This window comes from Haliotis rufescens, unplaced genomic scaffold (genome assembly GCF_023055435.1).
Source record: "Haliotis rufescens isolate VD_foot unplaced genomic scaffold, xgHalRufe1.0.p SCAF_7, whole genome shotgun sequence".
Classification (NCBI taxonomy): domain Eukaryota; kingdom Metazoa; phylum Mollusca; class Gastropoda; order Lepetellida; family Haliotidae; genus Haliotis; species Haliotis rufescens.
In genome coordinates this window covers 20,096,795-20,114,487 of record NW_025964361.1, presented here as the reverse complement: position 1 = coordinate 20,114,487, position 17,693 = coordinate 20,096,795, and the positions used below count along the sequence as shown (strand labels likewise).

Sequence of the window (17,693 nt, the reverse complement as noted above, 5' to 3'; positions counted from 1 at the left end):
CAGTGTACATGTCATGGTGCGTACCTATGCAAGTGATATCAGTATACCAGAAGGTCGAAACATGTGATATCAGTGTACATATCATGATGTGTGTCTATGCAAGTGATATCACTACACCGGTAGGTCGAAACATTTGTTGTCAGTTTACATGTCATGGTGCGTACCTATGCAAGTGATATCAGTATACCGGAAGGTCGAAACATGTCTTATCAGTGTACATGTCATGGTGCATGCCTATGCAAGTGATATCAGCATACCGGTAGGTCGAAACATGTGTTATCAGTGTACGTGTCATGGTGCGTACCTATGCAAGTGATATCAGCATACCGGTAGGTCGAAACGTGTTATCAGTGTACGTGTCATGGTGCATGCCTATGCAAGTGATATCAGCATACCGGTAGGTCGAAACATGTGTTATCAGTGTACATGTCATGGTGCGTACCTATGCAAGTGATATCAGCATACCGGTAGGTCGAAACATGTGTTATCAGTGTACATGTCATGATGGATGCATGTCTATGCAAGTGATATCAGTACACCGGTAGGTCGAAACATGTGTTATCAGTGTACATGTCATGGTGCATGCCTATGCAAGTGATATCAGCATACCGGTAGGGCGAAACATGTGTTATCAGTGTACATGTCATGACGTGTGTCTATGCAAGTGATATCAGTACACAGGTGGGTCGAAACATGTGTTATCAGTGTACGTGTCATGGTGCGTACCTATGCAAGTGATATCAGCATACCGGTAGGTCGAAACATGTGTTATCAGTGTACATGTCATGACGTGTGTCTATGCAAGTGATATCAGTATACCGGTAGGTCTAAACACGTGTTATCAGTGTACATGTCATGATGTGTGTTTATGCAAGTGATAACAGCATACCGGTAGGTCGAAACATGTGTTATCAGTGTACATGTCATGGTGCGTACCTATGCAAGTGATATCAGTATACCGCTAGGTTGAAACATGTGTTATCAGTGTACATGTCATGATGTGTGTTTATGCAAGTGATATCAGTATATCGGAAGGTCTAAACATGTGTTATCAGAGTACATGTCATGGTGCGTACCTATGCAAGTGATATCAGTATACCGGTAGGTCTAAACATGTGTTATCAGAGTACATGTCATGGTGCGTACCTATGCAAGTGATATCAGTATACCAGTAGGTCGAAACATGTGTTATCAGTGTACATATCATGGTGCGTACCTATGCAAGTGATATCAGTATACCAGTAGGTCGAAACATGTGTTATCAGTGTACATGTCATGGTGCGTACCTATGCAAGTGATATCAGTATACCAGTAGGTCGAAACATGTGTTATCAGTGTACATGTCATGGTGCGTACCTATGCAAGTGATAACAGTATACCGGAAGGTTTAAACATGTGTAATCAGTGTACATGTCATGATTTGTGTTTATGCAAGTGATATCAGCATACCGGAAGGTTTAAACATGTGTTATCAGTGTACATGTCATGATGCATGTCTATGCAAGTAATATCAGTACACCGGTAGGTCGAAACGTGTTATCAGTGTACATGTCATGGTGCGTACCTATGCAAGTGATATCAGTATACCAGTAGGTCGAAACATGTGTTATCAGTGTACATGTCATGATGCATGTCTATGCAAGTAATATCAGTACACCGGTAGGTCGAAACGTGTTATCAGTGTACATGTCATGGTGCGTACCTATGCAAGTGATATCAGTATACAGGTAAGTCGAAACATGTGTTATCAGTGTACATGTCATGATGTGTGTCTATGCAAGTGATATCACTACACCGGTAGGTCGATACATGTGTTATCAGTTTACATGTCATGGTGCGTACCTATGCAAGTGATATCAGTATACCAGTAGGTTGAAACATGTGTTATCAGTGTACATGTCATGGTGCGTGCCTATGCAAGTGATATCAGTACACCGGTAGGTCGAAACATGTGTTATCAGTGTACGTGTCAAGGTGCGTACCTATGCAAGAGATATCAGTTTACCGGAAGTTTAAACATGTGTTATCAGTGTACATGTCATGATGTGTGTTTATGCAAGTGATAACAGCATACCGGTAGGTCGAAACATGTGTTATCAGTGTACATGTCATGGTGCGTACCTATGCAAGTGATATCAGTATACCGGAAGGTTTAAACATGTGTTATCAGTGTACATGTCATGATGTGTGTCTATGCAAGTGATATCAGTACACCGGTAGGTCGAAACATGTGTTATCAGTGTACATGTCATGATGTGTGTTTATGCAAGTGATATCAGTGTACATGTCATGGTGCATACCTATGCAAGTGATATCAGTATACCGGAATGTCTAAACATGTGGTATCAGTGTACATATCATGATGCATGTTTATACAATTGATATCAGTATACCGGAATGTCTAAACATGTGGTATCAGTGTACATGTCATGATGCATGTTCATACAATTGATATCAGTATACCAGTTTGTCTAAACATATGTTATCAGAGTGCATGTGTATGATCAGATTACCTGAGGCTGTGTTGCATGGTGTTCTGCTGGCCGAGTGGTGGGAATTTCGGAGGCTCACCTCATCATCAGTCGAGTCAGTCTGGTCAAGGCAAAGAGCAACGTCATGATCAGTTCCCCACAACATGCATGAAAACAACAGACAGTCACAAAGTCAGTGACTGAAGTCAATAGTCTCAGGTCTGATTCCAGTCAACGCACATGATATTGTGTTTGTATAAGACTAAAGAATCTACTTTAGAGAAGCTGGCATAGGTATAGAGAAGCTGGCATGGGTATAGAGAAGCTGGCATGGGTATAGAGAAGCTGGCATGGGTATAGAGAAGCTGGCATGGGTATAGAGAAGCTGGCATAGGTTTAGAGAAGCTGGCATGGGTATAGAGAAGCTGGCATGGGTATGGAGAAGCTGGCATGGGTATGGAGAAGCTGGCATGGGTATAGAGAAGCTGGCGTGGGTATAGAGAAGCTGGCATAGGTATAGAGAAGCTGGCATGGGTATAGAGAAGCTGGCATAGGTTTAGAGAGGCTGGCATAGGTTTAGAGAGGCTGGCATGGGTATAGAGAAGCTGGCATGGGTATAGAGAAGTTGGCATGGGTATAGAGAAGCTGGCATGGGTATAGAGAAGCTGGCATGGGTTTAGAGAAGCTGGCATGGGTTTAGAGAAGCTGGCATAGGTATAGAGAAGCTGGCATGGGTATAGAGAAGCTGGCATGGGTATAGAGAAGCTGTCACTTTGGCAGCAACATCAATATGTGGACACAAACAAAACATGTTCTCTGGTCCCGATCAACTGATGCAAGTCCACTCTCCATGGAGCTTTGCCTTGGTTTGGGCTCAATGGTGAAAGTGTGAAAAATGTCCATATGCAAAATTTCATTGATCATAACTAATTCGCTACTAACTTTGTTAGAGCTGATTTTTCTCTTGACAGGACAATGCAAATACATTGCTCTCAGTACTTGGCATTTGAAATCAAGCAGATATCAGCATCTGTTAAAACAAGAGAGATTTTTGTCATGTGATACAAACCTCTTGATTTGATGTCGATCCTCCAGTGACAGTTCTTTTCCTGTTCCCAGAACATGGGGTGTTCTCTGGGTGGATCTTGGGTGGTCCAGACTGCTCCTGGAAAACCTCCAGCTCCCTGTTGTCCTCATCTACACAAGCAGTAGCCATTGCTGTCTGAAGCAGGTTCTTGTCAAATTCATCTACTTCTGACGAGTCGGAATGGTTCTGTGTATTCTTATTGACAATGAGAGAAAAGTAAGGAGATTGGCCTTGGAGTGATGCAGGGGGAATGGAAAGGGTTTCATCTTTGACTGTTTTTGAGCTTCCTGGTTTTGTTTGATATTGACAGTGGGAAGATTCTTTTCCAGGTGATGTACATATGGTCTTTGAGGTGTAATCATTTAGAATACTCTGAGAGAGTTCAATGCTGTCATCAGTTTCCAGTACTTCTTTTGGGGGGCTTCTCACCTGTGCTGATGTCCTGGGACTTCCCACCTGTGCTGATGTCCTGGGACTTCTCACCTGTGCTGATTTCCCTGGACTGCTAACTAGGGATGTTTTGGGGATCTCTTTGGATCTGTCAACTAGGGCGAGAAGATTGCCAACATACAGATTTAGGACATCACAATTATTCGATTAATCAGTTGATCTTTTACACATACTCTTTTGATTATCAGCGATTTATTTAGGATTCTATTGAAACTAAGTGCCCTTGGGGAATTTTTTTTATTACTTTGTTCAAAATTTGATTTTTTTAAAGTTTATATTTTTGTAAATTCTGAAGAAATTCTAACATTGCAACCAGCCAGTGGATAATTCAATTACAAATTTACCGGTTTACTGGACTGGAAGCACTTTAAAAGCCGACAGATACGATAACTTGCCGGTCCTATCAGTTAACCTTGTGACACTGTCCTGATGCTCCTTAATTGGTACATTTTTATACATCCCTTGTAAAACCATTGAATTTTTCTGCGGCCTCACCAATTCTACAGAACAATATATCACCCCATATCACACATGTGTCGCAACCATTGAAGTTCGCTCAGTCAGTCACTCTGAAGCCTTCTTGTTCTGGACATAGTTTTAGCCCTGCCAGATGCAGAACTCTTCTCATGGACGTATCACCAACATCTTCTGAATCTTGCTTTCATTGAAATTCTTTTTACATTTAATTCCAATTTGTGAATCTTACTAACATTTATTGCAGGCTTGGGGGCGAATATATGCCTTTGAGCAGGTCCAAATAAACCCCTGGTTATAACACGACAGTTTAATGTGGGAGAAATCCAAAAGTAATGCAGGTTGTTACAAAGTTGGTACGGCCCATCAACAGAGTTATGGTGATAACAGACCTAGGATCATTATCAGGGCGAGTTCATTCCAGTTAGATCCTGGCACAGCGCATAACGAAGTGTGGCAGCATAGACAACAGGGGAAACCAAGCTGAGATATTGGAGAATCATCTACAGTTTCAATTCAGTTCCCCGACCTTAAATGTAGGATAATAATCACATGGAATCCTCACACACTCTAATTGTCAACAATTTCATTTTCATTCCCCGACAAGTCACCTTGAGTAGCATCTGCTGTGTTTCCTGTCAGCAAGGCCACCCAGTGCTGGGGGAAGTTAGTGTACGTCTTGATGTTAGGCAGGATAAACTTCAGGTAATGGGTCCTCATAGACTCACCTGGGTGCATGGAAACCTGGAAAACATACCATTTCTACCTGGGTCATCGTGACAGATCCATAGTGACTGGATTGGGCAACATTGGAAACTAACATGTTCGTTATACATCATGACACGAAACTCACTACTTTGTAGGGGTGGGTTGCCTGGGGAGTACCCAACCCATGGCCACAACTATCCAGTGAGAGTGTGAGTCAGGGTTTCATGCTAAATTTAACACTCAAGACGAGCCCAAAGTGACATGGGTTTGTCAAACTTTACAGCTTCAAAGACATAATGGGCAGATCTGGGATTTGACTTCCATCGATATTCCTGTCAGAAATAAAAATGTACAAAATAATGTTAAACAGAAAACCAAGTCCCATATAAATTAGTTCTCATTATATTTTGTATTTCTTTCAGCAGGAACATGATAGTTTTCTTGAGAATAGCGTACACTACCTTTTTAAAACTACAGCTGTGGGGGTGTGCATAAAACAAGCAAAGAATAGGTTTTCAAGTTACCATGAGCACGTAACCAAGGAAATAGCATGACAACAAATCCATACTGAAGTATGGAAGATAGTCCTGTTATTGCACATTCATTATCTGGTTATAAAAAGTGTTTAATTGTACATCTGGACTTTGTAATCTATTTTATTAATTTTATTCAAAATTTCCTTCATCATTGTTTTCATTAATTTCAGCAAAAACACATGAACTTATCTGCAGATTGCACCAACTCACAGTAATTTACAGCAACCTCATTTAGATTACCGCTATTGACACCTTGATACAAACCTTAGTTGTCAGGGAATGGATACCTATATCATAAATGCCATATTTTGACTTGTTGAGCATCATATTTGTTGTAGTTGACTACTATATGGTAACATATTCTTTTCAATAAAATAGCACGATTGAGGTAGGCTTCAACTGCGCACCGGAACCACATGACCAAGCCCCAAAAATCATCACTCTCTATTTACTTACGAAATGGTCCGTAAAACACATCAGTGGAACGAGGGGAAGGCCGAGAAGGTGCTCATGTGAATGAATCAGGATAAATGTAAATGATATTTTAACTCTGAAAAATACATATTTATGCTTGAATCTCACAGTAGGTGATGTGTTCCACCTGTATGTGTGATAAACGCTGATCTGTTCTGTAAATGGGAACGTTGATTGATCTTCTGCGCTGTTTTCTTCTTTTATCTTTTATTGGGGTAACACATTCCTTTTTGTGAGTATCAAAACATGGAAGTAAATCTTATAGATTTGTGGATTTGAAAGGGTTCCATACATTCTAGAATTTTGTTCACCTTAAACGATTAGGTGTAACTCAATAAACTTTAACTTAACACAATCATTTATCACTCATGTGCTGAATCACAGAGTAAAACGGGGAACTGACTCTCGGCCGTTGGGAAATGGATTAGTCACCTGACGTCAACGAGTCTACGTGATTTGCAGTGAGTGTGATCTCTGGTGTCATCTGGTAGGATTCATGAGTTGCTGTGCCACAACTTATGGTCCGAATTGGTGAATGCCAGCTATGAATTCTATGGCAAGGTCTCTGAGATAGTGATCTGCAAAGACTGTATCTGTATGTATGCATGCACTGAGAATGACAGCTCTCATCCAGAATGAAATAGTTGTTCTGGAGACTTCTGTGTGTTTTCCTGAATAAAGGAATAAAGGTCTTTTAAAACCTTGTTCTTCCACTGGTGAAATCTAAGCGATTGCACCAGAAATGGAATGGCTCTGTATAGGGCGAGTTCATTATTTGTGTCGGGGGTTGGTAACCTGCTGGGCTACAACCAACAGCCCAAAATCTTGTACACCTTCGACGTCCTTGAGAGACATATCACGAAGATAATGACTGGTGAAAACTGTGTCAGACCTCCAAAAACATCCTTCCATGATTGTTTCAATCGAACAATTGCTGTGTAACGCCATGGTAGAGGCTATCGCCCTGATCTCGTGAGGATTCTTCACTCTCGGTGGATCCAGATTGGCGATTGAATAAGCCTGAAGGATGACTGCGCATAACCATAGAGATATGGTGTTGCAACTAACTTTGGTCGTGCACATGGAGAAACGGGCGTAGCAGTTCACCCTCATCTTGGCTTCCAGCAATAGTCGATATTGGTGGGATGGTGAAGGAAAGATCATGTTGGCCAGGTAGTTGATTTTTTGCAATAAAATCCCAGCACAACCCCATATGTACCACTCCGTGCGTCCCATGCTCAAAACGAATCGGGGTGATGTCGATCGCATGTAGTTCGCTCACCCATGCTTTCCGTAGCTAATGCCAAGAGAAACACTGTTTTCTTGGTGAGGTCATAAAATGAGGATGCATGGAGGGGCTCAAATGGGGGGGGGGGGGCCTCGCAAACCTCAAAGTACCACGTTTAAGTCCCAAGCAGGTGGACGGAACCTGGCCTTCTGATCCTCAAGCCTGAATGAGTGTGATAGGGCCTGTAGCTCCTGGACCTTAGTCATCTTGCGATTTTCCGGAACGTCCAACACTGAGTTAAGTACAATCAAGTACGTAGTAATGGTGCTACCTTTCAAGTGTCTTTGGGTATGCAGATATCGGTATCCTAGGTATTCAGCTAGGAATTGTGGTGACGCAGTGGTAGGGTCTTGACTTTTTGCCTTGCAAAAAGTTTCAAACGATCCCCACTTGTCATCGTATAAACCTGTAGTAGAGGAATGATGAGCTAACGTTTTAGCTTTTGCTGCCTGTGCCGAATAGCCCTTTGCACTTAACGCCTTTTTAAGATGAACCAACAGTGCAGACAAAATCTGTCTGGAGTTGGATGAGGCAATTTGCTGTGAGGGTGGATAAATAGGTTGGACCAGTGTGGGAGGGTTAGTGGATAATCTACTGCTAGATTTCTGAGCTCAACGAACAATCATCTCGCCGGCCACCAGGGCGTGACCAAAGTTAGAGCAAGACTCCTTGTCTCTTTGATCTTTTGCATTACCCTGGGAAGTAAAACTGGTGGTTGAAAAGTGTTTGCTTTTACGCCTTCCCAAGGGATGCTGAACGTGTCTACCGCCCAAGCCTGCGGATCGGGTAACGGGGAGACATACGTCATGAGTTGGTAACTTTGGGAAGTTGCAAACAGGCCAGATATGGCCAGAATTAACGCTTCCAACTCCAAGTTGTTGTTTTTTAAGAGCGCCGGACCAGCGGCGAGGTGAGTAACGCTAACAACATTGGCAAAGTGTGTGTAGTTGATAAAGAGCAGGTGACAGGATGCGTAAAATTTTGAGCCATCTGAGATTTTGATTTAGACCAGCCAAAAAACCTCCGAAAATCCAGCCTAGTTCAGCAAGGGTGGAAACTGAACTTTTATAGTCAGTGAACACCCTCGCCTCGGGAAGATAAGGATCCTGTAGATCAATGCTTTCGAGATAGTCGCGTGTATTTGTTTTGATTGTGATGTGAAGAGGTGACCTCAGGTCAATGACAGTTGAACGCAAAGTGAACGTCTAATTGGGTAGTATAGAATAGTAAGTTTGCTTACTTCGCCTTCATCCCTTGCACTAGATTCTGTAACTAGATTGTAAACACAAACTAGATGAAATATTGAGCAATAAAATTGGCTCGACAGGTTTACATACAGTCACTTTCCTGTCACTTGCAATTGTCGACCCTGGCTTAGTAATGATAACTCTGAGTTCAACTGGATATGGTATTTACAAGTCCAACTTTTTGGGTGGAATGATGCTCCTTCCACACCTGGTAGTTTTGGGCTGGTCACTTGGTGGTGGAGTTGAAGGTGGAACATACACCTGGGGTGAGTGTAAATCCTTCCTATCTGTCTCAGGGTGGTCTATTTCAGGTGCTGTACGTTGATAGTTTGCGGACACGGTAACCTTTCTCAGATGCTTTCGATTATTATGGTAGGTACCATTGTCACTTAGGACTTTCGTGGTGTCTATTGACGATGGCTGGTGTCCAGGCCTTGGTGTTACCTAGTGGAGACAGTCTTACACTGTCGCCTGGTTTGAGCTCAGGAAGCTCCTTGACACTTTTCTTCTGTTTCTCAAGGCTAAGGTGGCGCTTGACTTCATGTTGACAGTTGGGTCTTGGCACAAGAAGTTCTTGAGTGGCTGGCAGTGTGGCCTGCTCATGAGTATCTGAGACACGTTGATACCTTCCAATGGGGTCATTCTGTAGTCTAGAAGAGCAAGGTTTTTGTCTTGAGACTTCTTCCATAGCTTCTTCTCTGTCTGAACATCTCCTTCAGCCTCCCCATTGGAACTTTAGAAGTGAGGACTGGAGGTGACATGTTGGATTCCATACCACTTACAGAAGTCCTTGAACTCACGAGAGTCAAACTGTGGGCCATTATCTGACCACAACTTTGTGGGGATGCTGTGGCTGCTGAAGATGGCTTTCATAGCATTGATGGTTGCAGATGTGGTAAGTGAGTTGAGCTCAACAGTGTCTATGTACCTCGAAAAGTAGTCGTGTTGACTGTTGACTGCGTTCAGGTCGACAAAATCAAACTGATTAGATGTCAGGTAGGCTCTTGACAAGGCGTCAACCACTAACATGTCCTTGCCTTTCCCATACTTGACAGTCTGGTCATACCACTGAAGTTTGAGAAGCATTCTTTGAAGTCTCATCAGTGCTGTGAGGAGTGGCTTCCTGCAAATGTCCTCAAGTGGATTATGATTTTTGTACACATTGGTTTCTTTCCCAAATATATAGCAGTGAAACTTGGTAGCTGCATGGACGATGGATCACATCTCCTTCTCAATTTGGCGTAACTCCTCTCAGTTTCAGTCAGAGAGCGGGAAGTGAAAGCAACTGGCTTCCCCTCTTGAATCAGAACAGCTCCTAATCCGTACTGCGACGCATCGTACTGAATTTCAACAGGTTTGTTCACATTGAAGTATGCCAGGACAGGTGGTGCACTGCATAACTTCTTGAGTTTCTGGAAGCTGTCTTCTTGTTCAGGGTCCCAAGAGAATTGTACATCAGACATCAGAAGTGAACGAATGGGTGCGTCAGGGCCTTTGCAGATGTACCAGGCATGAGATGAAACCTGTCTGTTTGACCAACCTGGTAGTTTGAGTCCTACATCCAGGAATGTGCTGGACCAAAAGGCATAGGTCCAGCCGATCTACCAGATGGAAGAACTGGAACATCTGTTGAAGGAGGGAGTGAAAGTGTGTCGTCCCCTGATTCTGTAGGCACCAAACAACTGTGACGTTGGTGGAAAGAGCGAGTTACGAAAGAGTGTACAGAAAGATCATACACCGAGAGACAGGAAAAAAGGCAGGAATTTTCACCCCATGCTCAGGCGGGACTGACAAAGGGCTTGAAGGACAAGAAGGACCTCTGTTTGTATGAAAGCCAAAAGTGTGTCTGGGATCTGGATAGTCATTTGCTAAGATGACTCTGTCATTCGGTGGAGATCCCGTATCCCGTGTGTGTGTCCTGTCCGCTACATCCAAAGCATGGATGGGAAAAATGTCCTGAAACCGAGGAATCTTGAACACCGGCAATGAAGATAACATGGCAAAATCTTCGTCCAATGCTAAGACCAGATCCTTCAGCATCTGATTCGACGGCATGGAGGTGGACTCATTTATGCACACCCTGGCCAGGTGATGAAGTAACGGTGGCCAAACATGGCACCGAGTTGACCAGTCCTTGTTTTAGCCCCATAACGCCGAGCACCAGACAGGGTAACAACAAGTGCCATCTTTTCATGTCTTTTTGTATGACACAGCCAGGGATTCAACCCTGGACCTTCCACTCTCTGGACAGATGCTCTTCCACTGGACCATGGATAAGGGTCCTTCATCCAGTCAGGGACTTGGTTACGGCCTAGATGAGTGTCCTTCTCAGGGGAAGATTTGTCGTACTTGGGCACAAAAGAGCCTTCAGAAGAAGCTGAGTGGAATCCCTTTGATCTGCACAGTGCACATATTATTAGGGGTGCTACTCGTAAACGCAGGTATATTGTATCAGGTGTCAAAAGCACAGGGGGTGTGGTGGGTTTCTGCATCTCAGCTGTAGTAGCCTGCGTATTGAACATAGCAAGGGTAGAGGGTGTCTCTGCAGTGCTAGGCGTCTTAGGGTGTCTCAGCGCCTGCTGCGTTTGGCATAACATAGATACCCTCGGGTAATTGGAGAAGGCTTGAGGGGCGAGGGGACGGCAGAAACAGCACTGAGATATTGTCTAACAGGGGTCCGTTCTGTCCAAACACAAAAGGTGGGGATCCCTGCTAGACTTGTTACTATGCAAGTAATACGAGGCATAAATCTGCAATTTAAGTAAAGATTGTATTCATTATGTGTGCAACAGAACAATGAAAATGGGCAGGCAAATTATAAGTAAAAAACTCATTGGTTGAATGAGAAAATTACGCAAAGGAAAGTGCAAACAAACACTTAAACGCCCGCATATATTATAGGCAATTTACATGAAACAATTACCAGGCAATAAACAAGAATTCATGACGCACGGCACAAGAAAGTTACCACATGGACAATTCAAAAATGGCTTATTGGAACAACTATACACCTGATATTACTCTGACTATTGAGCACCAGTGATTAATGCAATGAAAAGTGGAGACATGAAGTCACAAACCATAAACAATCACACGTATAGAGATAGCAATAACAAGCAAAGGATAATGGTAGATTTTTTTTAGCTTTAGACGTCTAGCCGTTTTTAATGACAAGCAGTAATGTGCTCATACAAGACGTCTCCACTTCCGAACTCACGTGGCAGCTATGCAAGTGTATTTGCCACACAACTAGTTGGAACAACTTCTTCTGCAGCTGGACCTCTCACAGCTTTGACTTTCTGTCAAAAAACATAAGTAAATGCATTAAGGAATAATGCAGGATAAGTTATATTTACACTTATCAGAGGGGTACACAAAGTATGTGATCTGGTCTACCAGCTATCAGACAGAATAAATCTGATAATAATAATAGCCTGGAGCCCTAAAATGATCTGCAGGAAATGGTTCGGAAATTCTAAAGTGGTCAGGGCACTAGACTGTAGCCTTACCTCAAAGAGTTCCATATCTTGCCACACTTTCCTGCCATTCACCTCATTATAGCGACGTTCACGCACCAGGTAGCTCACAATCTTCCAGTCTTCTTCTCTGGTGTACTTCTGCCTCCTTCAAAAACACAACAATTTAAAAAAATGGAACCTTAAAATTACTTCTCTACACTTACTAGGAATCTGATAACATCATATCATTGTATATTTTAATATTTCTGGCACACTAGACTATAAAAAACATACCCCTTTACAGGTCTCTTTGTCCTGATAATATTTCTGGCAGGTGACAAGTCATCATCACTAGAGGGTACTCTCCCAGGGACACATCTGAAATTTACCATCAATATCATACAATTAAACATAGAGTCTGAAACATAATATACAGACTAATACAATATACAAATCTACATGTGATGTTACATCGAATTCATATTACTGCTAGTCCCCCGAGCTACCAAAAAGAGTTTTTGAAGCGATAGTCGGGGAGGCAAGTCTGCGATGGATTGGATTTAGATTTTACGAATTTTTTTACTCCATTATTGCTCTAATAGAGCAGTTGCTGTGTAGAGGCATAGTCAAGGCTACCACTCATCTCATGAGGAATGTTCGCTCTTGGCGGATCAAGGTTAACAATCAGATGAAAGCTTTTAGTGAGCATACAGGGTACAAGGAGTTCACCCTCATCTTCTAACCCCACGGAGTTCACCCTCATCTTCCAACCCCACAATCGTAGAGAATGGAAGGAATGGTGAGGGACCTCGAAGTTGATTTTTTCCTATGAAATCCCAGCACAACCCCTGCGTACCCTGCTCAAAACGGACACGGTAGATGTCAAGTGTGTGTATCTCGCTCACCCACACCGCAGTGGCTAAAGCCAAGAGAAAATATTTTTTTCTTGGTGAGGTCATAAAATGAGTATGTGTCAAGGGGCTCGATGGGGCTCAAAGGGGGATGCTTGCAAACCTTGAAGTACCACATTCAAATCCCATGCAGGGGAGCGGAATTTGGCCTTCTGATCCTCAAACCTGAAAGAGCTAAGTAGGGCCTGTAGTCATTTTGCAATGTTTCCGGAACGCAAAAAAATGAATTAAAGGCTACCAAATACATGTAATGGTGCTACCCTTCAAGTGCCTTTTGGTACGCAAGTGTAGGAGGTATTCAGCTAAGAAATGAGGTGACACTGTCGTAGGATCTTGATTCTATGCCTTACAAAATGATGCACCAGACCACAGCCCTGAAGTAGTATAGGTAATGATGGTTCTGGTATTCATATACCTATACCATCACTATAGAGGGAATTTTTTATGCCAAAATGACTATGCGATTCAACGATAGTCATAAGATTCAGCTAAATTGACTCCAGCTCACCACCACCTGGAGTCTATGATACAAATTTTTATAGGTAATAGGGGTTCTGGCTCACTTCCACTGGAGCCGGATTTATATGCCTATACTGCTACTACAGAGTGAATTTTTTATGCCAAAATGACTATGCGATTTAACGATAGTCATGAGTTGTATTAAACGAAACATCAATATTAATTAATAATGGATAAAATTTACTATAGCCCACGAGGATATTGGAAAGGTGTAGGAGCAATAAAAAAATTAGCCACCGTGGCTAAGGTATCTAAAGATGTGGCCAAGGATTGGTTAAAGAAACAAGCGATGTGGCAAATATATTTACCGGCACCGCGTTATATACCGAGGAAGAAGTTTGATATTTTTACAACGAATGAAGTTCATCAGGCTGACCTCTTGTTTCTTCCCCACGATAAGGTAAAACGCAAAACATATAAATACGCTTTAACAGTAGTGGATGTGGCTAGTCGATACAAAGAGGCTGAGCCATTAACCTCGAAAGAATCAACAGAAGTAGCTAATGCACTGAGTCGCATATATAAACGCGGACCACTAAAATGGCCTAAGCTATTTCAAGTAGATCCAGGTCGCGAGTTTATGGGATCGGTAACTAAACTGTTAACAAAGCTCGATGTCGAAATCGTCTGTGGTGAAAGAGAGGCCCACCGCAGTCAAGCTATCGTCGAAAGATTTAACAGGACATTAGCGGAACGTTTGTTTGGCTATCAGTATGGGATCGAAATGAAATCCGAGTGATTGAGATCAACCGAATGGGTGACTAGATTATCAGCAGTTGTATCAGCGCTGAATAATGAAGTAACGAGATTAATAGGGAAGAAACCATCCGATGCTATTAAAATGAAATCCGTGACTTCCGAATCTTCAGCAGAACGAAAGAACGAAAACTTCCGGATAGAGTAAGGGTAAGATATTTATACCAGCCCGGTGAACTCGAAGGAGGCCTACGTCGCGCAACCGATCCCATATGGTCCCTTAAGACATATAACATTAGTAGATTGGTTACGAAAGAAGGAGAGCCTATTCTTTATTATCTTCAAGATGGACCGGGTAGGGCATTTGTACGAGAAGAGTTGTTCATAGTTCCCGACGGTACGGTATTACCACCATAACCATAAGCATAGGTAGTTATGCCATCATTATCAATCCATCTCTTTGTATCTAAGGTGGATAATGATGTCTTGTTCATTCTTAATCCATATATCCTATGATTGTAACTTCTTAATGAGTTCATCTCGTGTTTGAACGTTCTACCCTCGAATAATGATTCTTTATACTGTTCGTGTTTGATATGCTTTTTTACCACATACTTCTTAACACCCTTAGCTTTTCTTATCTCCCCATTATTGGACTTTTTTATAGAATACATCTTAGGTCTTAATCCCACATACTCTGCTATAGGGGTCCCAGCACATTCATCCTTCATCTTACCTAACACCTTTTTATTTACAACGCTGTGCAGTGGATTATCTTTTGGGTAATCGCTCGTGTCGTACATATCTATTTTTTCTGCCATATCTTTATACACATCCTCGGTTTGTATTTCCATCAACAAAGAATCTGTGTCGGTATATAACACCTCGCATCTATCGCCGTATTGCTTATTAAGTTCATTGTAATAAAAGTCATGCATTAAGTGTTTTGACAAGTCGAGAATACTCATACCGACGTACACCGGTCTGTTGAATTTTATATTACTCTTCTGCATATGCAACGCGGCTAAGTCGTTATCGAATATCTTGCTTCTGTTAAAAGCCGGGCTGGCTATAAGTTTCCTGAATCTTTCTTCCTCATTAGATCTGACTAATTTAACATCAACACGCTTCCTTAGATTCTCTATAGTTTTACCAAATACTGAGTTATTCATGAGCTTATATAGATTCTATTCGAAATCGCTGGTAGCTATCTTTCTTAAATCTGTGTTCAACCTTATATAGGGCTCCATCCAAGGGCTTTGATCGAACTTTAGAACTCTGTGTATTTTCTTATCTTTCATACCTAACGATAGATACAACTGGAGATTTCTGTAGTGGACTATATATTTTGTCTTATCCATCAAATTTGGTACGAGTTTTTCTACGTTACCTAACCTACTATTACCCATCAAGGAGCGTTGATATTCTGACATCCAATCTTTATTAACCATTAATCTTTCGGGAGCTAGCTGATAACTGTTATGATCTTTATGTAACGAACTTGGATATTCCAAGTCAACTTCTAGTATGTACCCTTTATTCGCATCATTATTATGGATACATAGCCCATCCGTACAAATTGTTAGCGTTGAGATATAATATATGCGTGTCGGGTTTACTCGGATCGTATCCTTCCACTAATTTATTATTAGCCTTAGAAACCTTTTAGCTGCCATCGATATACCACCTCTTAATCCTTTCTCAATAAACAAGTGCATATCGTAATCTGTGAGTAGTTTTAGTTCTACGCCGGTCTTCTTCAACAATGCATCCCACGATAGTCCGGGACTGGAATAGTACCATGCCGGGTCCAAGCCGTATTGTTTTAAACATGTCTTTCTAAATATCTCGAATATATCGGCGAGTAACAGTACATCGGTTTTTAAGTACAGATCGTGATAATCGCCTAAATTCTTACAACCTAATTTATCCCACACCTTCAGAGCGTGTTCATAATCGGCATCTGTTATTCTAGATTCTGTTAAGTTACTATAGAATGATTCAAGGGGTGGTAATTCAGTTTCTTCGAATCTAGACCAATCATCCATATATTCGTAAGGATATACACCTTTTCTCAGCAACAAATGACGAGTTATCTTATCGGTATATTGATTTGTTATCGCAAAGTCATCGGGATTGTTCGCATTAGCTAAATTGTCCAGGGAAGATAACAGAAACTGTACGGAGTCTATGAATCTAAGCCCATTACTTTGCTTTATTCTAGATTTCCCATCCTTGTCCCTATAATGTATAGGTTTAGTCAACGAGAACGATATGTATTTTTCCATATTGTTAGGAATGCACGTTAAACCGCCGTCGGTCTTTGAGATAGCTTGCATAATGAGATGTGAATCGTATCCCCTAAGGTTGTGAAACACAACGGGGATGGGTATTGTTTGAGAATTCATTTTTAGTTTCAAGTTACACTCGTTATGCGCGGCTCCCCGATAATTACCCGTGATGTGACAATGATCTCTTACGGAATCCCCATCCAGGGGTTTATAACAAACATGACAACTCTTTGACTTCTTATGGGCCCTCCAATTATTGCTCGTCATACGCATGGGTTTCTTACACGATAATTTTTCCCTGATTATTCTCTCTTCATTTTGTAGATATTCTAGGAACTTTCCTGCTGTATCGGGACCTCTGTAAAAAACGGGAGTGTTTGTTTTCCCATCATACCTTACAACTATATATCCAAACCCACAAGGAATATGTTCTTGAGTTTTGTACGTAAAACTACTATCTTGATTGCTACGGTTGGTATTTTCTATGGGTTTGATAAGCGCTTCGAAGTCGGCGTAAATTACGTACGGTACTGGCATTTGATTACAATATTGTTCAAATTTTAATATATTTTTTCCCTCTTTAGGCATATCGATCCTGATAGCATTCTGTCCAACACCTCTACAGTCTTCTTTATGCGCTTCTAATAGATCTTGTCTGCTGTACCCATGTAGGCATCTTTCGCAGAAATATTTCTTTTCCTTATGTTTTGTTTGATCGTATAATAGCCTGTTTAAACTCTTTATCCACGTATAATGATATTTACCATCTTTTTCGATCAGAAATGAATTGATTCTGGGAATATGTTCCGGAGCGGAGCTTATCCTGTGTACAACAATTCCTTTAGAATGTCCGAAAACATTTATAGCTAAATTATTTTGCTTTTCCACCTTATCAATTTGTGATATTGGTGTAGGTTTGTCTATACCATCGAAGTTGAGTCCATCCTTTTGGGGATAGCTAGAAGGTCTATCCGGATTTTTGTCTACGGGGAACAATGCAGATCTTATCATCATTCTTAAACAGTCATCGGATTTATTTTTTACGTTAATTATGGCTTTTTTCTTCTTATAATACGGGGGTAA

The 17,693-nt window shown here is 41.7% G+C and overlaps 1 protein-coding gene across 5 annotated transcripts in view; it reads right to left on the bottom strand.

Moving 5' to 3' along the window:
* Positions 1 to 17,693, bottom strand: part of LOC124139814 (telomeric repeat-binding factor 2-interacting protein 1-like) — an 85,533-nt gene that overhangs the window by 9,569 nt on the left and 58,271 nt on the right. For 3 of the 5 annotated variants that reach the window (XM_046507159.2, XM_046507156.1, XM_046507157.2), the window contains exons 4-8: positions 12,488 to 12,571; positions 12,245 to 12,359; positions 5,094 to 5,226; positions 3,541 to 4,103; positions 2,514 to 2,592 (exon numbers count right to left, since the gene is read on the bottom strand). In XM_046507159.2, the coding sequence (XP_046363115.1) occupies positions 2,514 to 2,592; positions 3,541 to 4,103; positions 5,094 to 5,226; positions 12,245 to 12,359; positions 12,488 to 12,571 (974 nt within the window). The remainder of the gene's footprint in view (positions 1 to 2,513; positions 2,593 to 3,540; positions 4,104 to 5,093; positions 5,227 to 12,244; positions 12,360 to 12,487; positions 12,572 to 17,693) is intronic. The other 2 variants (XM_046507158.1, XM_046507161.1) reach the window with 2 other exon arrangements.